The following is a 25,468-nucleotide window of genomic DNA, read 5'->3' as shown; positions in this document are numbered from 1 at the left end:
TAGGAGGCTGGGCTGCCACCCCCACTTTCAGTTGAGGGTGCCGGGACTCAGAGCGAATGGCGCTGCCCCGATGTTGCACATTTAATGTGTAACCGGGCTGAGTCGAGACACCTCGGCGGAAAGACCCCAAGACCAGTGCTCATTCATTTATAGATTCTCCTTCTCAGACTGACCCCACGTGGAGAGCTGAATAGAGATGCCTGGGCCGGAAGAGGCAGGAGTAACACCTCAATGTCCTTCTGCTAGTCACCTGTCATTTAAGCTCTCTAAATACCACATACTGGCACCTGAAGGGCCTTTCACACACACACAAAAATTAACAGGGAAAAGGGTTAAAAAAAAATGTCCTAATACCACTGAATCCTTAATAGATTTAAAAAAAAAAAAGAAAGAAAGAAAGAAAGAAAAAGCTACCAAAACTTGCTGTTCTTCAATTTCTGACTTCAGACTCCCTTGAGATGATTTTATCTTGCGAAAAGCATCTTTATTCTTGATTCCTTTGTCATGTTTATTTCTCAAACTTATAGCAATTCATATACCCTTGTAAGAAATGTTACACAAGGAGATAAATGCCAAGACACAATATTGAATAACTATTTGAATTCTTGTGTAAGATCCATGTTATTGCCTCCAGTATGGAACCATAATCACAGAATGTGGAAGTGGCTTGCACAAGGTCGAGTAACGACTCAGTGTAAGAGTCAGAAATAAAATTATCCTTACCCTCCACCCCCATTTCTCTGCTGAAATACACTTTTCATAAATAACTCCCGCAACATTTGCAATTCTGTGGGAAATCAGTATTCACGGTCGCAGCGCCCTCATCTTTTTTGCAGTTTCTATTTTCTAACTTCCAAATAAAGATAAGAGGACAATTTTTCCATGATTCAGCCTGGTTATTTTTTTTCTTCAAATATCCTTAGCTAAAGGGTAACCTGGTATGTGACTAAAATTAACCCCCATGTCCTTTATCAGCTATTGAATTACTTTTGAAAAATGCCTCAAAATGCTTCTCAGTTACCCTGTGACTGACTGACAAGTTGAAGCCCAATAAAAACCTGAAGGATTCCGTGTGTGTGTGTGTGTGTGTGTGTGTGTGTGTGTGTGTGTGTATTGTCTATCATTTGTATTTGACTTTGGGACATGCGCATCTCCTTCAAATATTGTATGTGTCCTTGTGGGTGTCAAACAAATTATATTTAAATTAATATTATTTAAACCTCCCATAACGTCATAAGAAAACATCCTGGATGTTACAAAGTGGAGAATGGCTGCTGCCCTCTCTTTCCGAGCAGTATCAACAATGGAAGAGAAATCCTGTGTCGTGAGGAAGAATATAAAAATTCTCATCCATCACACAACAGTACAAGAAGACAGAACGTGTGCACCAGCCCAGGTTAAGAAAGCAGGGCTCACCAGACTGACTGATAGGCAGAGTTGTTTTAATACACCCTGGGACAACTCTTGTATTTCGTGAATGCTAATGAAACCTCGGTCTGCAATAACGACAGTACATTCTATAGTATATCATGGTTTACAAAGCACTTCCCAGTGTGCGACCAGGACGAGAGCTGGTGTCCCCGCATTAGCTACCATTCTCTGTGCTTGGCCTTTTACAGGCCCAGTTCCTCCATCAATGAGGGCAGAGAAGCCCTCGTGTCTCCGGATCTCATAGAGAGCTGACGGGGCGACGCAGAGCTCTGCGGGTGTGTGGGCTGCACTTAGACGGTCCTAGATTCTCACACCAGTCCCGAGGGAAGTCCTTGTTCACATCTCCAGCTTGCAGATAAGGAAACTGAGGCTCAGAAAGTTTCAGGGACAGAGCCAAGGTTACAAAACATACACATGGAGAAGCGAATGTGCATTTTCTGTTTCTTAATTCTTGTTCTAGATTACAGCATTCACATCAAGTCGTGTCTTCATTCAGTGCCTTTTTTTTTTTTTTCCCAGCACCATTTGGGATTACAAAACAGCCTTCTTAGAGAAGGGGAAACAGCTCCCAAAACTCTCCTTGAGAAGGCAACCAATAGTGGGGGAAAACGGGATTGGGGCTTAAAAATCTGGCTTCTGGTCCCAGTGTGCACTCAACAGAGTTGTGTCCCACATAAGTCTAACATCCTTTCTCCTCCCTTTTGTTTGTTGGCTTTTGTTTTTCTTGGGAAAAATGGGTCAACCTGTCTTACTCCCAGAGTTATAGTGAGTTTATAAGATTATTCACTCAGCAATTCTAATGTTATTGAGTGTGTGTGTCTGCATAAAAATCTATGACCGGTGGGGCTGGATACACACGCACATGAACGTGCTTATGAGTCAGAGTAAGTATCAGAAAAGGTTAGTGGCCATGTATTGTTACCTACATACTGTGTATATTTTTCATTCTCTGTGTAGACCTCATTTGCTGCTTTTCATTTACGTACCAGTTGTGAGAAATCAAATGTATCTTTGCTCCACAATTACGGGGTAGAATATCTACTGAATGCCTCTTCTGTGCCCATTCCAGTTTTGGGGGCTGGGGACACTGTGGACAAGATGGAAAAGACCTCTCTCCTTGTGGTGGTGACACCTGATCACTGCTAGTTAGAAGAGAAAAAGTCAGGCCCAGAGAGAGGACAAATTTCGGATGAGGATGAAGACAAAGTGATGAGAGTCAAGGGTAGGGCTGGCTTCCTCAGATCTGGTGGTTAGGACAGACACTTCCAAAGCTGATTCCAGAATGAGAAGGAGTTAGCCATGCAAGAAGCTGGAGGAGGCTGTCAGGCAAGGGAACAGCTAATGTTAAGGCCCAAAGGGAAGGAATTGTTTGTCCCATCTGAGAAGCATCAGAAAGGCCAGTGTGGCCAGAAGAGCTGTGAGAGATGAATTCCCAGGGGCAGGCTGGGTCCCATCACCCAGGACGTGGTAGGGGTTACATTTGGCTGCATGTAAAGACACCAGCCACAGGGGTTTGTATTCCACACAACCAAGCAACCGGGAGGCAGGGACCACTGCTCTGCAGGGCCCCCAGAGAACCTTCTAAGTCCCACTTCCTTCCATCTTCCTGCTCTGCCATCCTTAGCGTATGACTTTCATGCCTGTGGTTGCCTCCTGGATGCAGTATGATTGCCCTACCTTCCGCCTTCTGTCCGAATTCAAGATGGTATGAACAATGAAGTCACCAGGAGGAAGGGTGGTCCTCATATCAAGAATACAGAAATTTCCCCCAGAAACCCCAATTCCACTTCCACTTCAATGGCTAGAACTGTCTCTTGACCCCCCCTGGCTGCAAGGGAGGCTGGGAAATAAGAGATTTTTTTTTCAAGAGGTTTGTTTTTTCAAGCTAAGTTCTTCAAACAACAGTGTTTTCTCCATTGATTACGCAGGGACTCCACATTGTAACGAGTAGTTTGGATTCTGCTCTAAATGAGAAGGTGTCTATAGAGAATCAGTTTTGCTTTGCAAGTAAAACTAGGCATGGCTCTTAAACCAGAGTGTCTTGATCTGTGTGACCCCAGTACAGGACTCAGGCAAAGATATGGATTCTCTCAGGCCTCGGTGCAGCCTCCAAGGCCCTTAAGTAGATTGATTCCTTCCTCAGACAGCTCTTTCTTCTACCCTCTGGGTTCCCCAGCAATGCATAGGTCACTGGATCTAAGATGCCCTCACTCTTAACATGTGACTTTCTGTACCACTAAAGAAAAAAATACTGCCAATTAAACTATAACACAACTTTTTCTAACCTAGAATTTTCATTTCATACTTCTTATAAATGGTTATTTTAGACTTCAGACGTAAGTTTTTAGCCATATAGCACTCCCGAGCACACACAAAAAGAAAAATATTCAGACAATGAATTTGGTTAGGTATACTTAAAGCTTCTTTCTACTTAGAATCCAAATCAGGAATGTCTGTGAATTTCCTCACTCTGTTCTATCAAGAATGGTAGTGATGGAGCCTCTCTTAAAAGTGTTCCACTATTGATTTCAGATTTTCATCTAAACTGCTGACACCTGTCTGCAAGTTTTGATGTGAATGTAGGACAATGACAACTATATCATGATTGCCGCCTGGCCAAAAGATACCCCATTAATAGTGCTACTGAAATGTGGGGGGGGGGGGGGAAGCCGCAGATCAGTGGATACTATGCTTATTTTTATGTGTGCCATGATGCAAAGAGTTGGGCAGCTCTGAGTTATACACCCAGGTAGGGAGGTCAAGAGGGTGGTGGGATGTGAGTCTGGAGCTTAACAGAGGGGCAGTGGTAGAGAAATGGGTTTGCAGATTAAGCATCTTTAATCATACAGATGATAGTCATACCCACCGGCCTGCATGTGACCACTGACACAGGCTAGACAGAGAAGAGCACCGGCACTGAGCCTTGGGATACCCAAGTGTTTAGAAATCTAGAAGAGAAGCCAGCCAACCTGACTGAGTTAGCAGCCAAGCATCCAGCCCAAACGTGGGATGTCAGGGCAGTGATGTGGCATCCCTGAGGAGGAGGCGGATGGTCAGCTAGGTCAAGTAGGGTGAGAGTGGAAGAGTGGCCATTGGACTGGGCAGCATGGAGGTCACGAATGACCTTGACGAAAGGACTTTCCTGTTTGATTCAGCCTCTGTGGAGCTGGATGACAGCCGGGTTGAGGAATGAGAGGTGGGGAGAAGTTCTTTGAGCAGTTGTGTTGTCAAAGGTAGATGTACACCCAAGAAAGGTTGTGGAATTTCCTTTTCTAAAGGCATTGAGCATGTCTGAACCCTAATTTAGCAATGCGCTCGAGGAGGCGGGAGGGATGCAATCCAGGGCAAGACCAAAGGGTCAGCTTTGGACAGAATCAAGACCGATCGTGACAAGGAAACGGCAGAGGGGGCAAAGACGCAACCTTGCAAGAACTCTGCATGTTTCCAGGTGTCACTGAGCTGTCCTTCCATCCCGCTTGAGGGGAGAGGGGAAGGCTCTTCCATCTGTAGCATCTTTTAACAAATCCCTGCTGTTCTTGGGCCCCTGGTCGGTCCCGGGGTCTCATTTCCGTACTTAATTAGTCGCCCCAAGTACGAGCTGGGTGTGGTTCGCGGACGACATACACCAGCCCCCTGGGCGCTCCTCTGCGGAGGCTGTTTCCCCACCACTGTCCCCGCCGATCGGGCGGGTTGGTCGAACACCGCCCATGGAGGTGGCACCCTCCTGCTAGGCTTTTTCCAACCTCCTGCGACTGCCTTCGCCAGCACCCGTCCGGCCACTTCTAACCGCAAATGCCCCACCCTCACTCCCCTCCCTCCTTCTCCTCTTCCTCCGCCCGCGGCCATGGCTTCCAACGTGGCGCGGCCGACTGCGCATGCTCTGTACACGAGGAGCGCGGGGGCGGTGCGGCGAGCCGGGCGCTGTGAAGCCAAGGCGCAGCCGCGGGTGGGCGGGGCGGCGCCACGTAGGCGCGCGGCGGCCACGCCCCCTGCCGGTGGCCGCGGTCGGTTCCCCTGCGCGCGGCCCCGTCGCCCCGCGCGCGCCTCCCTGACTCCCCGCGATCGCGCTCGCGCGCACTTCCCCCGCGGCCCGCCAGCCCGCAGCCGCCGCCGTCCCAGCCCCTGGGAAAGCCGGTCGCGCCATGTCTTCGTCTCCCGAGGGGAAGCTAGAGACGAAAGCCGGACACCCGCCCGCCGGTACTGACTCGTTCCCACTTTCTCTCCTCTCGCGGGTCCCGAGGGCGGGCTCGAACCCGCGGGCACGGGGCGCGGAGCGGGGCGCCGGGCGGGGGAGGCCAGCCATCCGGCCTGGGACGTGTCCCCTCGTGGGGTCTGGCGAGACCCTTGTCTTCAGAGTCTGTGCAACTTCGCAGCCTGTGGGAGTTGCATGCAAATGAGAATGACTTGAATAAGCCCAGTTGAGCAACTTCCCCGAAAAAGTTTGGCCGGTGAATACTGAGAATGGACAGATGTTTTAGAAAAACGAGTAGTCGAAACAATTAAGAATCAGTGTTTTTAAAGTCATAGTGATGATTAATGGTAGGCTGACAGCATTTCGTACCGACAGAAGAACCAAAGGAGCGGAAGTCATTTTTATCGTTAATCACTCAAGATGACTCCCCCCCCCCCCCCCCCCCGTTTCTTTCGCATCCAGCTATTCCTCAGAGGTGGCTTTGGCTTTTGTTTTTGCACGTCGTAAACTTATGAGCCATGGGAGTTAAATGCAGGAAAGAGTTATCTTTCTTAGAAAGTATGACTCTAAGCAGCCTTTATGTTCACACCGGGTCCTCGCCTTCCTGGGCACAGTTCCTGTTTGCTCTTTTGAGTCTGTCCAGACTGGTGGATAGCCATTTCTCCCTGCCTTTGGAATGAGGATCCATCCATATAGAAGGACACTGGGAGGGAATTCAAAGGTGCCTGGGTTCCAGAATCCGAGTCACTTCAGTCTGTGGGGGTTTTAGGGTATTAATGGCACATGTTAGGTGCAATCAGCTCAGTCTGCTAATGGCAAAAGCCTCAGCAAAACATGGCTGATTTTTGTGGAACATTTGTGCCCTCTTCTTGTTAGAAAAAGATTCCCTCAGTTTCCGTCTGCTGCCCTCCACTGTACGGTACTACTTCTTTGCCTCAACGCGGTGCACAGAGCAGTTCCTTATATATGCTGCCTTCCAGAATAGCTAATACTTTCCCCTGGTGAAACAAACTCTCAACAGCAAGAAAACTGACGGGCAGGAAGAAAGAAAAATGGCTAGCTGATGCCTGGGGATTTAAGAGGCATGGGGTTTTAGAAAATCATTCCACTGTAATGGAAAGTAGACTTTGGGTACCTCTGTGTTGCATTCATTTAAAATTAAAAAAGAACTTCAAAGGCATTTCCTTTAATGATAACTCTGATCTTTAATTCCTACCGCTGCGGGTCCATGTCCAGCTTCCTGACCACCGGGGCAGCTTCACAAGAAGGTACCCCTTGATTACACTGGTGGCGTGAATCACGGCAGCAGTCTGCATGTGGTTCCCCTGTCCCACGGTCATAAGTGGTATTAGATGTATGTGTTGGAATGATACCAAAACAGAGTGGCAGTAATTAAATTGCACGTAGAGACAGCCATAGGGAGATTTTTAAGATTAGAGGTGTAAACTGTATATATGAACTCCCTGGGAGAAATTTCATGAAGGACTCTGATTTTCTTTGAATTGTAAACATATAGGCTGTGTGAATTACAAATTAAACACCTTATTTATGCCCAAGGAGAGAGGAGCCAATGTATTGTGCTGGTGTAGCCGTGAACTTGGATTCAAAGTTTTGAGGCCCATCACTTCTCTAGGGTTCGGTTTTCCTAATCCGTGAAATGGGACATTTGGGCCAGATGATCTCTGGGAAAGGAATGGGCAGCCTGTGTGCTGTTACTGTCACCATCCATCAGGATTGGAGCCCACGGGCAGCTAATCCCACATGTAAACTCCTCAAGCACCTTTACGGCAGGTCCTTTAAGCCAGTGGGGCACCAGGCGCTGCTTAAGAAGCTGTCCTTCTGCATGCATTTCCCAAGGCCAGTCACACTTGGCCAGAGTTGGAGGAAAGATCTGGCATCCTGGCCCAGGGGTGCAGGTTAGAAGGAGACCTTTCGTGGCTGTGGGATTTTGTCTCCCAGTAGTACCCCCTCAGGCATGTTTCCCCCAGGGTACAGAGGGCCCCTGTGTGGAAGCCTTTTTGGGGGGCAGAAAGCTCAGGGCAGTCTTGTTTACCCTGGCATGACCAGAGAGGAGACGGTCTGCAGAGTAACTGTTAAAAAAAAAATGAAAAAAGGCAACCACTATGATAAAGGGTAATCATTAAAGATAGCCGAGAGCCCAGCTCATAAATCAAGATAACAGCTTTCAACACTTTGAGAATGCTTTCGTTAAGTGCCTGAGCTGGGTAATAAAAACGTGTGCTTCAGTCCGCAATCACAAACAATAAAGTTCTCCTCCCTGACTCTCTTCATGTTCTTTTGTGTTTTCTCGTTATTGCTGCCTGACCCAGCTGCTCTCCTGTGCATCCTCACAGCATCCCATTTCCTGTGGCTCTTACCTCCACCTGTCTGCCTCTGTTCTCCTTGCACCCAGGGCTGGGTCGGGTCCTAGTGATGCACAGTGCCTGGCACAAAATACTCACTAATAGCTCCTGACTTTGTCCAGAGCCTCTTACCACCTCTCACTTCCTCCATAGCGCGTGGGGCCTGCAACCTCCCCCTCCCTCTGAGCCGTCTCAGCGTGTGCCAGCGGTGGGGTGGGATCTCACCAGTTCAGGTAGCGTCATCACAGTGGAAGTCTTGTAAGTAACACTTGCTGAGTGTTACAGTGTGCGGGGCGTAGGGAAGGAGACGTAATTTTCCATTTACCCTTCTAGGTTCTTGGCTGAGGGACCCCCCCCCATGATAAAAGACAGATTAACAAGAGAAAAACAAGTTTAATAACATAGACACCTCCTGGATACATGGGCGATAACTCAAGAAAAATGAGTAATTTGCAAGCCACCACCTTAAATACCATCTTCAGCTGAAGATGAAAGGTGTTGGGAAGAGGGGGAGCCGGTAATGGGAGGGTACCAGGAAATGCTCAGTCATGCAGGGTAAGGTTTTTATGCAGATGTAAGATTCTCATGTGATTTCGTCATCTTTCTCTTCCTGGTACAGAGAGAGACACTTACAAACGGAGATTTTTCTGACAAATGTGAATGTTCCTAACAAAAGGGTACCTTCTGCATGTTCAGGTTTTCCCTGAGGGCTGCTTTTCTTAGTCAGGTAGTATGTACGCATGTGCGGGGGTGGCTCACTCTGCGCCCCTTCGCAGGCCTGGTTCTGGGCCCTTGGTTAATTAGTTCGTTTAACTAGCAGTTAGCCTGCAGTTGGGAGAAATAGGACAGCACTATTTTTAAAACTGACCAAAGTGTTGGGGGTGTTGCCCACTCCCCCAGGCCAGTGATTTCAGGGGGGCTGGCCTGTGAGGCCTTTGCCTCTTAGAACCTCCTTTTCAAAAGGGGGCTCCACTAGTCGCAGGTGCCTCCTCCCAAGGTGTGAGATCAATGGGGCTCTGAATAGCCAGGAAGAAAGGTAATATGCAAAGAATACAGAGTCCCCTCACTGATGAGTGCGGGCTGGTGCCGACCAGGGTCCGGGTCCCCTGTAAAAGTAACCAAGCCTTGGGGGGGGGGGGGCCGCTCAGTGATAGAGTGCATACATAGTGTGCACGAGGTCCTGGGTTCAATCCCCAGCACCTCCATTAAAAAAAAAAAGAGTAACTAAATCTTAATAATTTGAGACCTAACCACTGCTCTTGGCTACAAAGTATCTGTGGAGAAATGGGGTGAGACTGCCTGTTTGATGAGAATTCTTGCAGATACAGATTAGCAAAGCTAGCGAGGTTCTATTCCCTCTAATAGCAGCGCTTCTGATCCAGTGCAGAAGCGGGGAGGTCATGACAGGCCGCGCTGTTACTCAGTTCTGCCCGCAAACTCTTCTTTGGGAGTTTGTGGCGGTGATGGGACCAGCATCTCTTTGTTAAACACATTTTGCTGGCCCCGTTCCCCTCCGTTTCCCAGGGGAGCAAAATCATACGGCAGTCAGGTTCTCATAAATCCCATCTGTGACAGCTTCGAGCATTACTAATTTTACATATGGTTTTCTTTGAAGGGTAGACTTTCCAGCCCTTCTAGAACTGTCACATGGAAGCATAAACATGATTATACTTATTAGAGTAAAATGGAAAAAGAGACCATTCTGTTTTTCTTTAGTAACTTCAAAATAATTCAATGCTCTGTTCTGTTAATCAGTCAGGATGCATTTAAAGGGTTGTGGCTGGTACTTCTCCCTGAGTTATCTGTGCTCACAGTATACAGGCCACCCTCTTTCTAGAAATGGAAGACTGATTTGGGTTTTATTGTATTAACCGTGCAGTCACAGATTTGCTGAGCATGCCCCCCAGTGTCCTCAACCCAGTCACTGATCAACGCCTGAAGATACAGGAGGCAAGTCCGCCTTGGCTCCTGACGAGCCAAGAAAAAGAGAGACCCTTTTAGTAGCTGCACTTTTTTCCAAAGCCTCCAGTCAGGGTGGCCCGAGCACCTCTAAGACCTGTTGGATTTCACCTCTGTGCGTTGGTGCTGTGGGTGACAGACGCCTCCGCCCATCCTCTGTGCGAGTCCCGTTTATTTCAGACAGTCCTGGGCTCTCGCGCTTGGCTTTGTGAATCCTCTTCCCCTTCCCAACTTCAGAAATTCCTTTGTGTGTACGGGGACTGTTCCTTTTTGTATGGAAGTCCATATTAGTTACAGTTATATTATGTCATGCTCAGTTTTGTAACAGAGAACCCAGAATCTCAGTGGCTGCACAAGTCATAAGGTTTATTATTTCTCTCCTGGGTGGCCCTCCTACCAGGAAAAATGCAGAGGCCCAGGCCAGGAGACTCTGCTGTCCCCACTGGGTCTCGCTGGGCTAGAACTGGGGTGTTTGTAGGGTTGGTTCCTTTCGGAGGCCCCAGGGGAGTCTATTTTCTTGCCTCTTCTGGTTCTCGGAGGCTGCCCACTTTCCTCGGGGCGAGGCCTGTCCTCCATGCTCACAGCGGCAGTGGCCGGTGGAGTCTTCCTCACATCAGACACTGTGACCCTGATTCCCCTCCTCTCACAGGGCAGGACCCTCGTGATTACAGGGCCCACCTCGATGATCTGGGCTGATCTCCTTATTTTAAGGTCAGCTGATTAACAGCCTTATTCTGTGACATTAATTCCCCCTTTTCTGCATCCCAGCACCCTCAGGGGCTCCGAGACTAGGGCATGGACACTACGCTCACGGCCTCTTTGCGCCATATTTGGCCATGTCGCAGGGAAATGGCCCCCACCCAACTGCAGGAGAGGCTGGGATTGAGATTGGTGGACACTCTCATTGCTTGCCCCCCAGTGCCAGGTTTCTCTGGATTCCCTCCAGGCAAGGATCCTACTTTCCCTGGCCTTTTTGAAGTCAGCCTCCCTAAACTCAAGGAGTACCCCTGAGGCTCCCTCCTTCACTCCTGGGCTTTGGCCCAGTCACTGTCCGTCAGGGCTCTCGTCTTGGTCTGGTCACAGTGCGGTCAGTCCTCTGGGTCCCAGCCCGTCAGGGAGTGAAGCTGTGCTGTGGTGAAGGACGGGGCCTGGCCCGTCTAGTCCTGGGCCAGAGCACCAGATCCCAGGCCAACACGCCGGGTCTCTGAGCCTCATCTCTTCTGAGTGAATTTAAGGGCCTTCCCACCTTAACAGTTAACAGTCTGTGACTCTAAGCACAGAAGAGCAGGTTCCCGTCATTCTTAGGGATGCAGCCCCCATCCCAGGAGGACGCTTTCTCCCTGCCCGTGGCCCTGGCCCAGGAAGCTGCTCTGCAGAGAGCCTTCAACATCAAATGCACTTTCTTCCCTGATTTACAACCTGCCCCGCAGGCCATCACTTGTGTCTGAGGAGCACTGATGCTCTGTTTCCTGGAAACTTAGGTGAGGAAAGGCCTGTGGGCATGACTGAGGATGCAGGCTGCCGGGTGGGACCCAGCTCTGCGCTCACTGGTCGTGTGATGGGGCCACTGGCTTCCCCTCCTCGTGGGGGGATCTACCCCAAAGAGTTGCTGGAAAGTGGCACATGGCCAGGGGTTAGCACAGTGCCTGGCAGGTTGCAACACGCAGAACAGGCAAACTGAAGGATTATCCAGGACCTGGGGTTCTCTAGAAGCTTCCTTAGATGGTGAGGTACTGACGACAGGCCCGGTGAGGCTCAGCTGGCCAGGGCGGCGGCGCACACGGTGGGCGGGCACGTGGCAGGGTGTGCCACTTTCTCCTGGCCAGCCCCGCGGGCCTGCATCCCCGCCGTATGCACGCGGGAACGGCGGCCAGGAGGTGGTAAACCACCGAGGACGCGAGCGCTGGAAGGCTCTCGAAGTGCTAGATGCTCATCGTAAAAGCCCGTTTAATAAGAGTAGCTGACAGTTGCGCACTTGGGGGCCAGACCTTGTTGGAGGGGTTGCATGTGGGCTGATTCAGGTAGTCCTCAGAGAGCCCCTGCGGGGACAGCACGGCCACCCATCACAGACAGAGGGCCCTGAGGCGCAGTGCCAGCAGCCTGCCCAGACACACACCACACACACACACAGACATACACACACCACACAGACACACATACACACCCCCACACACACAGATATACACAGACACACACACCATACACACATCACACACACACAAATACATACTGACACACACACCACACAGACACACATACAGACACACACACACCATATGCACACACCACACAGACACAGACATACAAACAGACACACCACATACACACACACACACACCCCACACCACACCCAGGGGCAGAGCTGGGATTTGAACCCAGGGATCTGGCTCCAGGATCCCCGCCCTTACCCTCTGCTCTTGCCTCCTGCTAAGAGGAAACTTGTTATTCTTTGAATTTGAAGCTCTCATTTGCATCACAAACCACCACAACAAAAACCTGATTTCTTTTCTTACTCATGCCTCTCAGAAAAATACTGACATTTACAAATAATTCTACCAAGATTTCAGCAGGGATAATTCTGCCTTTGTATTTTTTAACAAACGATGAGTTCTAGAGACAGTGAGAAAATCAGTAAATACGTGCTGTCACGTTTTTGGCAGCAGGGCAAGTCGCCGTGAGTCTGCCTCAGCCTTGAGTTATTAATATTATTGCCACTTTTTATTGCTGCATCAGTCACCACACATACTGTGAGTGACTGATGAAGTTAATTGTGTTTATAAACTAACTGAAGTGCAGTGCGGCTGCGGGGTGACCGGGCCTCGGCGTGTGCGCTTCCACGGGGTGGGCCCTCTCCCTGCCAGCTTCCGGGGGGCTTGAGTATGTTGAACGTCACTTTGGCATTCACTGCCTGTTCTCGGTGCAGAGAGTCACACAGCACTTTTTACTTGTCACCAGTTTATAGAAGACACCTGCGAGGTGTTGTTTTAGGGTTTGTGTCTGCCAAGCTGAAATGATTCAGAGCTCATTTTTAAACGGGCATCTGTATGGGTCTGCTCCGGCTGCTGGAACAAAACACCACTGACTGAGCAGCTGAGACAACAGACACTCACTTTCTCACAGTCCGGAGGCCGGAAGGGCAGGACCACGGGGCCGGCAGGCTTGGATCCCCCCAGGGCTCCGTCCTAGGCTTGCAGACGGCCACCTTCTCTCTGTGTCCCCGCGTGGTCTCTCCTCTGTGCAGTTGTTTCCCTGGTGTCCCTTCCTCTTCTTGTAAGGACGCCAGTCCTGTCAGATTAGGGCCCCACCCTAACAGCCTCACTGTAATGTCTTTCAGGGCCCTGTCTCCAAATCCAATCGTGTTCTGAGGTTCTGGGGGATTAGGGCTTCAGTATACGAATTTGGGGAGACCGCCATTCAGCCTGTAACAGCGCCTTCATCAGTTCCTAACGGGCGTGGGACAGGGTGGGGTACCTGGGAGGGGGGCGAATTAGAACAAAAAATAGCGGCACAGTTCTTCCAGCCTCCTCTTTTGGCCAAAAACATTCACGACTCTCTAATCTTGTATTTCAGGAGAGTGAAAATTTATCTTAAATGTATTACAGAATTTTACTTTGTCTCCATTTCTTAAGGCTTGTCAGGCGACGTAGTCTGGGAAATCTTGATAACTTATCAGCCACCTGCAAATGGTATTTTTGTTTTCTTCTTATTTTTTTGTTTAATCTGAGCCCAAAGGGAGGGAAATTCCTAGGAGTCATACCCAAAGAAGAAACTAAATGCAGGACAGTTAGCGGGAGCCTTGGGCCCACGTGAGACAGGATGTGACGTGGTGTCTCTTCCTCTTCTCAGAAGAACACCAGCCACACCCCAACGGCCTCATTTTTTTTAATTGCTATTTTTTATTGAAGTGTAGTCGATTTACAGTGTTAGTTTCAGGTGTACCACAAAGCGATTCAGTTATACAAATGCATACATACGTGTATATTTTTTCAGATTCTTTTCCATTACAGCTCATTACAAGAAATTGAATATAGTTCCCTGTGCTGTGCAGTAGGTCCTTCTCAATGGCCTCATTTAACCCAAGACCCCAGCTTAAAGCTGGATGGTCAGAGCCCAAACCCACGGAGAAAGGGTACAGAAAGAAATGTGTCTGACAACGCGGTGGGATGGTGAGGAAGCCACTCTGTTTCAGACTGGCTTCTGGCTTGATAACAGAGTCTCCCTGAGAATTTGTAAACGCAGACTGACTTTCCACGGGTGAAGACTTCACATGTGTCCTGTCTGCCCATTTCTGTTCTGAGAAATCTGACATAGAAACGATTTCCAGGTGCTGTTACTCCTGGTTTGACAGAAGCACGTCCAGCATCTTCCCAGAAGGATGCTGCCTGCACCCCACACCCCAGAGTATCCCCACAGATCAAACCTGAACTGAGGACAAGCTCACGACCCAGACATGAGCGAGAATCAGCAGAGAAAAACGAATAGTGGGGTGAGACCCCCAAGGACCTCAGATCATAAAATAATTAGATACACAACTATAAGATAAATATGCCTAAAATGATTAAACATGTAAAAGAATTAAAAACACGAGCAATGAGTAAGACACTATCAAATAAAGACCAGATGAATCTGAGGGGGGACAAGCTCTAGAAATAAAAAATAAAATGATTGGAATAAAAATCAACTGATGGGATAAAAAACCAGATTTTTGAGAGAATTCCTGGACAGGATTACCTTCCCTTCTTTCCAAAGCAGAGTGTCCCCTCCCCATTGAAAAGAAATAGGGGTGGCCGCAGGGAGACTTGAGTCCCAAACCCAGACCAATAGTGGGTCCTTAAACTCGGTCCTTTATGTCACATGCCCTCTGCTTTGCCCATTTCTGATGGGCTGATATTGGGTACCACGGACCATGCGGCAGGCATCCTCAGCTCCCTGGACTGTGCCAGGGAAACTGAAAGCTAAGAAACTCTAAGTGTTCTTTAGCATCACAAAGAAATTGTCCTGGATTTCGTCATTCAGCAGGGTCCGACCAAATTTGGAACACAGAGGATGTGGCCTGACAAGTTGACCGTACTGTGTGGTTGGGGCAGGGCTGTGGCAGAACAGAGTAGCTGCCCTGAAGAGGGAAGATGAGCCATGTGTGAGCCCCACACCACTAACCTGGGGCCAGTGGGTGCAGTTAACATGCTCTACCATCTATCCAGTGCCAGGAAGCTGCCAGGCTCCTCTGTCTTCGTCTGTTCAGCTGCTGTAATGGTGGACCACAAACAGTGTGACTTGTAAACAACAGACATTTATTTCTCACAGTTCTGGAGCCCAGAGGTCCGAGATCAAGGCAGATTCAATATCTGATGGCGTCCTGCTTCCTGACTCACAGAGGGCTGTATGCTCTGTGTCCTCACCAGGCAGGAAGGCGAGGGAGCTCTCTGGGGTTCTCAGGGTACAAATCCCATTCCTGAGCACTCCACCCTCGTGACCTAAGCACCTTCCAAGTCCCCACCTCTGAACAGCATCACCTTGGGGGTTAGAAGCCAACAGCCTCTCTTCTCACTTAAACTTGTCCACCTTAGGATGCAGCGCCCATCCTCTTTGGGGGATGAAGCGGCAAGACTCTGAGCAGCTGATGAATCTGGGACCATGTAGCTGAGGACCTGGAGGAACTTGCTGACCCCAGAGCACATGCTGGCAGCTACCATGTGGGGCTGGCTTTTTAAATATAAGGCCAGCATTTCCAAACTGTATCCCGTGGAACACTAGAGCCCTAAAGGATAATTTACCAGCATTACCAGGGGCGGGGAGGTGGGTAGTTCTGTGGTCAAACACACTTGGGAAAGGCAGCATGCCCTGTGCCCCATGTAAAGCTTACCAGGCACGCTAAAGGCAGAGAGAGTCTGTCCCGAGGAAACCCATCAATTCGTGCAACCTAGCATTTCCCACACTTTTGGGGGTTTTTTTCCCCTTGCAAACCATTATTAACATATTAGCTATTAAGGAAATACAAATCAAACTATAAGATATCACTTCACACCCATTAGAATAACTAATTTTTTAAATTGAAGTATAGTTGGTTTACAATGTTGTGTTAATTTCTGGTGTACAGCATAGTGATTCAGCTTTACATGTATATTCCCTTTCATATTCTTTTTCATTATAGACTAGTACAAGGCATTGAATGTAGTTCCCTGTGCTGTACAGTGGGACCTTGTGGTTTATTTTATATATATAGTAGTAGAATAACCATAATGTAAAAGATAGACAAGAACAAGTGTGGGCGAGCATGTGGAGAATTGGAATGGAACAGTGCTGTGGCTTCGGAAAGCACTTGGGGATCCCTCAAAAGGGTAAACACAGAGTTACCATGTGACCCAGCTGCTCCATTCCACATGTGTACCAAGGAAAGGAAGGTAGCTGTGCCTGTGTCTACACAAAACTTGTACAGACACAGGTTGTTTGTAGCCGTGTTATTCACAGGAGCCCAAAAGTGGAAACAATGCAAATACTCATCAACAGATGAATGGATAATAATGTGGTCTCTCCACGCAGTAGAATATTATTCAGTCATAAAAAGGGATGAAGTACTGATTGATACTTGTTACAACATGGGTGAGCTTTGGAAACATTATGCTCAGTGAACGAAGCCTATCCCCAAAGCCCACATGTTTTATGATTCCATTTATGTCAAATGTCCAGAACAGGCAGATCCAGGTGGCTGGTTGCTGGCAGCCAGGAGAGAAGAGGGATTGGAGAGTAAGCCTTGATGCCTACGTCTGTTTAGGGTGATGAAAACCTTTGAAAATGATTGTGGCGATGGTCATGCGACTCTGAACACACTCAGAACCCTTGAATTGTATGCTCTAAATGGGTGAGTTACATTGCAGGTGAATTACATGTCAATAAGGCTGTTTTTTGAAACTGAATTAACTGCTGAGGATGCGAGGGTTTCACGGCACAGCTTGGGGAAAGTTGCCACCTGAGTGGGCTCTGTGGCTGTGACACAGCGGCTGCCCTGTGTCCCCACGGCTGTGTGGCCCCATCAGAAGCATCATCAGCATTGAGAAGATGTCACAGGCAGGGATTAAGTGAGCCTTTGTGGCATCAAGAAGCTGTGCAGAATCGAAACCGAGCAGCCACTTCCTCCGAGTGGTTTACACGCTGGTTACACGGCTGCTCTTACAGAATGCTTGAAAGGAGACCCAAGCAACAAGCAAGAGCCTTGGAAAGTTCCTAAGTGGGTCTGGAGTGACAGAGAGCGTTGAGTGTCTCATCATATTGAGCCCCACCCTGGCCCCCTGAACCACACTAACCCTCTGTACTTAGCCATGGTCCCTGCTGGCTGATCCAGGCTGGCTCGTGGCGGGGGGGTGGGAGGGGGCAACCGAGCACTGCCCTCTGGTGGTTCCCCATCCACACTGATCTCACCCTGCTCTGTCTTCATTTCAGTGAAAGCCGGTGGGATGCGGATTGTGCAGAAACACCCGCATTCTGGAGACACCAAAGAGGAGAAGGACCAGGACGACCAGGAGTGGGAGAGCCCCAGGTGGGAGAGTTCTCGCGAATCTCGAGATGCCTCACAGATGGTTATTCAGTTAAACGATCACCTTTGCTCTCGGCTCTGTGCTTCTGAGAACTCTTGGTCTGTGTGGGGCCCTGTGCTGTGTCCTTTTCCTTTCATGATCAGTGAGGTGTGGGTTCTGTTCCCAGACGGGGGAGAAATAGGGCATCCGGATCACGCCCTCTGCCCTGGTAAGTGTGAGCTCATGCCATTGGCCGTGGGCTTCCACTACCATATTGAAATCACCTGCAGACCTTTGAAAAGGCCATGCTAGGCAAGTCTCTAGGATGGGCCTGTTCTGTGCCATCAGGACAGAGAACTTCTGATTTAAATAATGTTCCCAAGCGTCAGGGCTTTGCCAATTTCAGCCAAACCTAGAATCATGGAGACCACACCCTTATGAGTGACCAAGTGTCCTTCAGTGACGTCTCTGCTCCCAGCCCCCCGGGTCCTCGACAGCTCATCTTCTTGCGACACCAGCATCTCTGTTTACCCCTGTCTTCCCTGGAGGTTCTGATGTCAAGTGTGGCCCAAGGACCTTGATACAAGTCCATTTCCTTCTGCCTTGTCACGCACAAGTATGCAGCCCATACCTCTCTCTGAACTTACTTGTCCACGTAGAAGAAAGTGAACACTACGCTTTCCACCTTATAACTCTCCCCAGACAAGTCTCAGCCAGAGCAAAAGAAAGTGGAGAGCAGCCAACCTGTGTTCCTGTATTTCAGTCCAAGCGTCCCGAGAGCAGGTGGCATTCTCCCCAGTTTACACACAGGAAACTGAACTCCAAGGACGCTGTACGCTTGCCACACTGAGCAGGAATCTATACCCAAGTCTGGGGTCCAGAGCAGGCCAGGCTTCCAAGAGTTAGTCCTGATAGCAGGCACCCCTGAAGAAGGATGTGCCTGTGCTTGGTGACCCCACATGTCTGCTTACATATGTGCTGTACCATGGAGTGTTTCCTAGGAAACTTTGTGTGGTATTGACAGGGCAGTTTCTTCAGGGGAGGACAAATTGGTGGCGAAGTTTCTGAGCAATGATTGCCCATTTTAAATCATGAGATCAGAAACGGGAAGGTTCAGCCCAAGTTCTGATTTTAAAAGAAGAAGACTGTTTAAAGAAAATTCTAGAACTATCTTTCTCGCTGGTTACTTTCACAAAGTTGTGTTTGGCACATAACAGCGTCAGGAATTCTCCTACTGGTCCACAGTCCTGTGTCTGAAAACCTTGGGGCCTGATTGGTTTCAGAATTGAGAAATGTTGATGTTTTAGGAGAATAAACAGGTTTTAGGAGAATAAAATGATACAGATTCCATACAGCGCCTGTAGAGGGGCCTCAGGCAGCCTGTTCATGCCAGGGGAGATCCAGTTTAAAAATGTACAGACTCAAATCAGTTCAGGTTAAGTTTTGCCTGCCTAAGAGTTAGAACAAAACTTTTCAGTGTTCAAAACGTTCTTGGACTTGGAACTGAGGATAAGAGCACGTGGCCTGAAGTCATTTCCTCCACTAGGAAACCTGTGGTGTCATTTCCCTTCACATCCTGTAGTTCCTGAAGAAGGAAGAAAAAGGATGAGACCAAAAGGACAGAGAGCCTTGCCTGGAAAAAAAATCCTGGAAAGTTAATGAAACGTGCTTCTCTGCATGAGTTTAAGCGGAATACGGGACAAATAGCTATTTCCCTGGATGGCACAGTATCAGTACAGTGACAGATGATAATTTATTAGTGTGTTTAGAAATAAGGACAGAACAGCCCATTAGTTTTCTTTCTATTGATTTTTTTTCTCATGAGGTAAAATACAGCATTTATCGAAGATGCACAATTTAAGTAAATATGCCAGAGGATGAATGATTGCAGGGGAAAGAGGGGAGCACCTCGCACTCTAGATTTGAGCATCTCATCCACTGCGAAGGCTCGTCTCCCCTGGAACCAGGTATTTTGAATCAAGCCGACCACAGGGCAGGGTTTACGTAACACGTGAGTGAGGGTCTGTTTGTTCCCTGCAGTCAAATTGCTGAAATATGTTCCTTATGGGTGTGTTAGCTCTTGTCCTCTGGACTTTGGCTTCTCTCTTTACTGCTGTGGGTTAAACCACCTGCCACGCCATTGACAGATGGGGTGAGCCTCTGTGGATTCCGAAGTTATTGGTCTATGTTGCCAACACAACGCCTTCCAAACCCCTGCTCCAGACCTGGCACTCCGTGTAATAGTTCGTGTCCACCACCATGCACATCTCGTTTCTCTGGTGGGCTCACTGAATAATCATGGTTAATAATTATCACTGATAGTACTACAGAGGGCAGTGAACCTGGTGGCTCTGTTCTGAGTGTTCTGCCCATGTTGATTCATTTGATCCTTGCAAATAACTCTATCCCCATCCCTAGTGCAGAGCAGGTTATTGATCATTATCCCCATTCCAGATTACTCCTCCCACTTCAACGGCCCAGAGAGGTTAAACGACCTTGCCAAGGACACACAATGAGTGAGTGGCAGAGCCAGCACTCCCGACTGGCAGCTGGGCCCAAGGTCCCCACTCTTAGCCCCTGGGCTGTGTGTGTGTGTGTGTTTTGTGCTGGGCACTTACTAAGTACTTCACGTTGGGTTTACTGCTTATGCCACCTATAAGTTGGTGTTATTATGCCCAATATATAGATGAAGAAATCAAGGTGTAATGAGGTGATCTGACACAATGATACATAGCCAGTCGGTGGCCTGGCCAGGATTCAGTCCTGACTCTGTCTTGACTTGGAAGCTCATGTCCTAATAGGCTACAGAAACCCTCCGCATTGACAGAATGTCTTCAGAATCAAGACAGACTATAAATCCAGGTTCCTGTGGAGAATAAACTTGTTGATTCTGGGGTTGCCCACAGCCTTTTCCATGTTCCTCAAGCTCATATCCCACCCATGCAGTGGGTGGCCTCATTACCATTTACAACAAGGCTTCAGAGCACTGAGCTGGTTTTACTTTACACACAGAAAGGGCTGTTTGTTTCCAGAATTTGTCAAACATTTAATGCTTTACGTTAATCTCCCTTGGAAATGTCATGGCATGTGACTTCACCATTCACATTACCCTAATCCTGCAGTTTTATATTTTTTGATGTTTTGAACCCAGTGTTCTCCAAATAGGAAAATAAATACCTACTCTCAGATGCTAGTTGCCTCCTTAGATTTGCATTTGCAAACACTTGGCTTTCCTTCCCGATATTTAGAACTGTGTTTGCATTTACTGACTTACCTCTGGTGGCTTCCTTCCCCAGTCGGAAAATCAAATACTAATTACAGAGAAAATGAACAACTGGAGCATTAAAGAGGTTATTATGTGACCTCACTCACCCCCCAAAAAAAGAAAAACACTTTCACTTGTAATTTTTTTTGCAAATCTTTGTTACTTATTCCCCTTGATCTTGTAATTTTTCAGATATTTAAAAACAATCATTTCTTATGCTGCCAAGTTGTTTTGAGACACTACATTTAAAAAAAAGAAAAAATGATACCATGGCAGACATTTGAAAATGTTTCCCAAGAATTCTCGTCAAGCTAAATTCTAGTTACCTGTGGCACTCCATATCCGAGAAGAGTAGCAGGCATTATTATCAGCTAATGTCCTCCTGAGTGGCTGCTAGATTCCCTCTCAGAACGGACCCAGTCAAGGAAAGCTGTGATTTTCCCCAGAGCCTTCTGCTGAGTGTGTTAAGGTGAAACGCCCACTTCCATTATATAAAGGACTGTGGCACTGTTTCATGTTTCACCCCAAGATAAGCAAGCAATTCCAATCATCCAGGATGTGGGAGAGACCCCAAACGGAGTACACAGAGGAACGGGTGGACCTAATTGTAATATGAATGCTTAATATTACCAACTGAAAGGGGCGTGGCCGGGGTGGCAGAGGGGATGGACCTCACCTGAGTAACTTTGGGAGATGGTGTTGTGACTGGCTACTGTAAGACTAAAGACAAAAAAAAATCCAAAAACCTATGCATAAGGGCTACACTCCACTTAGTGAATGTTTCTTACAGGGGTTTGGGTTGGCAGTTCTGAAATTGCTTTATGTGTATACTAGGACTGAACAAATAAGTAAATATTTTGTGGCTAAGGAGAGTCAAATTTTTCATTGTCAGAGAAAGAGGGTGCAAATAGGAAAGGGGGAAGATTAAAATGACCTGCAGTGTTTAATTGGAATTGGAAGTAGTAGTATGAACGCATAGTTTTAAATAGATGTATGGATGGATCGAAGATACATACCAACACGTATATGCCTACGAACACAAATACAGGTGGGGGGAGGGTCAGTGTGCTTACCTGTACTTCTAGCTGTGTTCACTGAGCGGGCATTAACCAACTGACACCCACGTAGCCATGAGCACCCCTCGGGCCTGGATCCTGGTTTCTAAGTACCATTCCCCAGTCAAGGGAACCAGGGTTCCTTGGGGAAATGGTTAATTCTAGGATCAAGACAGGAAAAATACTGGCTGAGCCAGGAACAACTTGTAGTGACAGAAGATGAGGGAGTGTTCGTGAAAGGATGGAGTCATGTCAGAACAATACAGAAGCCAGCCCAGAGGCGCTCCTAATGGCAAAGCTGGAACAATTTGTGCTAAAATAAATAACAAGAGTATAGAGTAAAGTAGATACCCCTGAGTCTATACCAAAATTAATCATTGAATACGTAAGTGAAGGGGGACAGCTCTTCTGTAAAGAAGAGTTCCAATTAATAAATGCATAGGAAGGAGGGAGCTAGAATATCACCAAGAGGCTAACAGCACAGAGACCGGGGTAGACAAGATGCACCTATGGATGTTACAATTTGTGGGTGCAAGTTTAAGGTGAAACAGGATATTTGAATTGCCTCAAAGTATTTTCCCCAGCATATTTATTAATTACAAAACAAAGAGTATCTTTACAGTGGGGACCATGAAAAGGACACTTGTTTACAATATAAAAGCTGAAATCAGAAGGCAGAGCACCATCCTGTCAGACCTCAGACAGGAACCTGTGTATCAGGGATGTTAACGTTCGCTGCCCCGTGCACGTCTGTGAATGACCGTAACCGAGCTGGGAGCATTTGTTTCTCATCAAACTTTCATCTCCTGCTTTCAGGCGTCACTGGTAACTCTGGCCTGAAACCGTTATCACTAGACGCCTCCTGTGTTTCCCTAGGGCTGCTGTGACAGACACCACAACCAGGGTGGCTTAAAATAACTGAAATGTATTATCTCACAGATCTGGAGGCTGGAAGTCCAGGATCCAAGTGTCCCCAGGGTCGGTTCCCTCTGAGGCCATGAGGGAGACTCCGCCCAGGCCTCTCTCTAGTTCCCGCTGGTTTGTGGGGCATCTTTGGTGACCCTCAGCGGGCAGATGTGTCACCCTGATCTCTGTTGTCAAGAGGCGTTCTCCCAGTGTCTCTTCACATCACCGTCCCTCTGTGTGTGTCTGTTTCCATGTCCGAATTTCCCCTTTTCGTAAGGACATCGGCCATATTTGATTAGGGCCCACCCTAAAAGCTGCATTTTAACTCAGTTACTTCTGTAAGACCTTACTTCCAAAAAAGGTCAAATCCTAAGGTCAGGGTAAGGAGTTCACATATTGGGGGTCGGGGAAAATTCGGTCCCTAACGGATGCCACGTCGTAATCCATGGCCATTTTTAATGATTCTCTCAGTTAAAGTGAATTCTTTTTTTTTTTTTAAGTTTAAGGCATACAGCATGATGGTTTGATTTACAAATATTGTGATCGAGTTAATTCTTAAGATAAGACATAGAAAATTGAAAATGCTGAAGTTAAGAGATGGCACAAATGATATGTCTGGGAATTTGTATCTTTAAGCCATTATCTGCATGTTTGAACTTTAATTAAAACCATGTAGTGAACCAATTTCAGCATCATCCTTACCTTCCAACAACATCATCTTTTATATCCAGGCTAGTTGTCAGCCGCCTTTTCAAAGAGATGTAGCCTTTTCCTCAGCGGGTGTGTGGATGCCAGTGGACTGCAGTGCTGTGGGCCGACCAGCTTCCAGCTCCCATGCTGTTTGGGTGGCCCGTGTGGGCAGGCAGGGCCCAGGTCATGGCGGCAACAGCTGACCTGGGTGCTGGAGTGCGGTGAGCCGCAGACACCTGCCCTTGGCCAAAGGCAGAGTCTTGATATGGTGGGAGCGCTGAGTGGCAGAGGATGCCCTGGTGACAGGGATAACTTGTCACCTGCTCGTGGGCCCAGATGCCTCCTCCAGGGAAAACCATCCTGAAAGTCCAGCAAGATCCTCGGAATAGAAAGCATTTGAGACAATTTCAAGGCAGCATGAAATAGTCACGGACCTCTGCTTCGTGGCCCTCACCGTCAGGTTTGCCCCCGCGAGGCTCCTAGATCCGTGTCCTGAGTCTGTAGGTAGCACAGGGCGTGCACGAAGGGCTACAGCTTGTGCATCAGGAAGGAAGTGGTGAAAGTTTTCATTTTGCCTGGGGCCACTGGGACAGCAGAGAAGTTGACAGAGCTCGTGCGGGCCCCCAAGTCCCCACGTGGCAGCCCCCGCCTCAAGTCAGCTGGAGCGTGGAAGGGGCTGTGGGGGAGGGGGGCTGTGTCTGTGTCCGGAGTCCACCGTCGCAGGCAGCGCATGTCTCCCCATCACTCTGCAAAGGCTCCGACAAACCCACTCTCATTTCCACCCGGGTCATCGAGGGCAGGACTTCCCGCCAGGCTGGCCACCTCCCACAAGAAGCAGTGAATCCCTTTCCTGGAGTTTCCATAACAAAGTGCCACAGACTGAGTGGTTTAAACAACAGGGGTTTATGGTCTCAGAGTTCTGGGGGCTGGAAGTTTGAGATCAAGGTGTCAGTAGGGCTGTGCCCTCTCTGAAGGCAGTAGGGTAGGATCTGTTCCAGGCCCCTCTCCCACTTTCTTGTTATTCCTTGGCTAATGGAAAGGTAACTCCAGTGTTCCCCTGGCATTCTCCCTGTGTGTGTCTGTGTCCAATTTCCCCTTTTCATAAGGATGCCAGTCATATCAGGTCAGGGCTCACCATCACGACCTCATCTTAGCTAACTATACAACAACTCTTGTTTCTAAATAAGGCCACATTTTGACAGACTGGGGGTTCGGACATTAACATAGGAAATTGTGTGTATTGGGGAGGGGGGCACAATTCAACCCTTACAAAGCAGGCAGCACCTCATGCCATGAGCATCAGTTGCCAGCTCCCAGCTCCAGTGACAACCCAACAGCAATGGCAGCACAATAGTTTATTCATTGTGAGGCTTCCGTGGCAAATGACTCTTGCTTCTGCACCGGCACTTACAGTTGCCCAGGTTGAGCACTGCAACAATCTGTCTTCCGGCCAGGTGGCTGCTCTGTACCAGGGGTGTGGCCCCAAACTTTGATTGTGGACCCCATCCCTTTAAAAACTGCTTTTTGCCTGCACCCTCAACATTTGTATATTCTTTTGTAAATTCCACAGACATGTTATGTGACCATTATATAAACTGTAAAATGTAGTAAAATGAATATGGAATGGATATTAATGTTTTGATAAAGGTGAAATGAGCAGTATTTTAAATGTCTTGCTAATCGTTGTGACTTTTAATGATCATTAGGTGATATCTCAAGGTCCAAATGCCCTTGAGCTGATGTTTCTCATTAATGATTCAGGATGTAAATCTAAATTTCTAATGTCCTTCCCAGTGATTTCGGGTTTTGTGGGGAAGGGTGGCTTCCTGTCAAATCTGATTAGCTCTTCGGTGTTTGTAATGCGGTTCATGAAGTACGTGTACCAGGAGACGTGTGAGCGCTTCTCTTTTATGACGTGCTCACTTGTGCGTGTATTGGTGTTAACTTCAACCTCTGGAGTTTTTTTTTTTTTTTTTTTGTAGCAGTCTTTTTAAGCCACGTGTCCATTTTGTAAGAGTTAGTTTAAATTTATTCATTGTACATTTGATCACAGTTCTAAGTACTTGCGATACATCAAAGATATAACTGGAGCATTT

At 48.0% G+C, this 25,468-nt stretch overlaps 1 protein-coding gene across 2 annotated transcripts in view; it reads left to right on the top strand.

Annotated features, from left to right (window-relative positions):
- Positions 1–5,437: 5,437 nt before the first annotated feature.
- The window catches only part of DAP (death associated protein), a 60,613-nt gene continuing 40,582 nt past the window's right edge, over positions 5,438–25,468 (top strand). Inside the window, exons 1-2 of one of the 2 annotated variants that reach the window (XR_010378012.1) lie at positions 5,438–5,628; positions 17,383–17,479. Coding sequence is in view for 1 of the 2 variants with exons in the window: in XM_031443318.2 (XP_031299178.1) it covers positions 5,574–5,628; positions 17,383–17,479 (152 nt within the window). In the remaining variant the exon portion in view is untranslated. The remainder of the gene's footprint in view (positions 5,629–17,382; positions 17,480–25,468) is intronic. The other variant, XM_031443318.2, reaches the window with a different exon arrangement.

Source organism: Camelus dromedarius, chromosome 3, assembly GCF_036321535.1.
Source record: "Camelus dromedarius isolate mCamDro1 chromosome 3, mCamDro1.pat, whole genome shotgun sequence".
Classification (NCBI taxonomy): Eukaryota; Metazoa; Chordata; class Mammalia; order Artiodactyla; family Camelidae; genus Camelus; species Camelus dromedarius.
The sequence above is the reverse complement of the archived record's forward strand: the minus strand, read 5'-3'. Positions and strand labels throughout refer to the sequence as shown.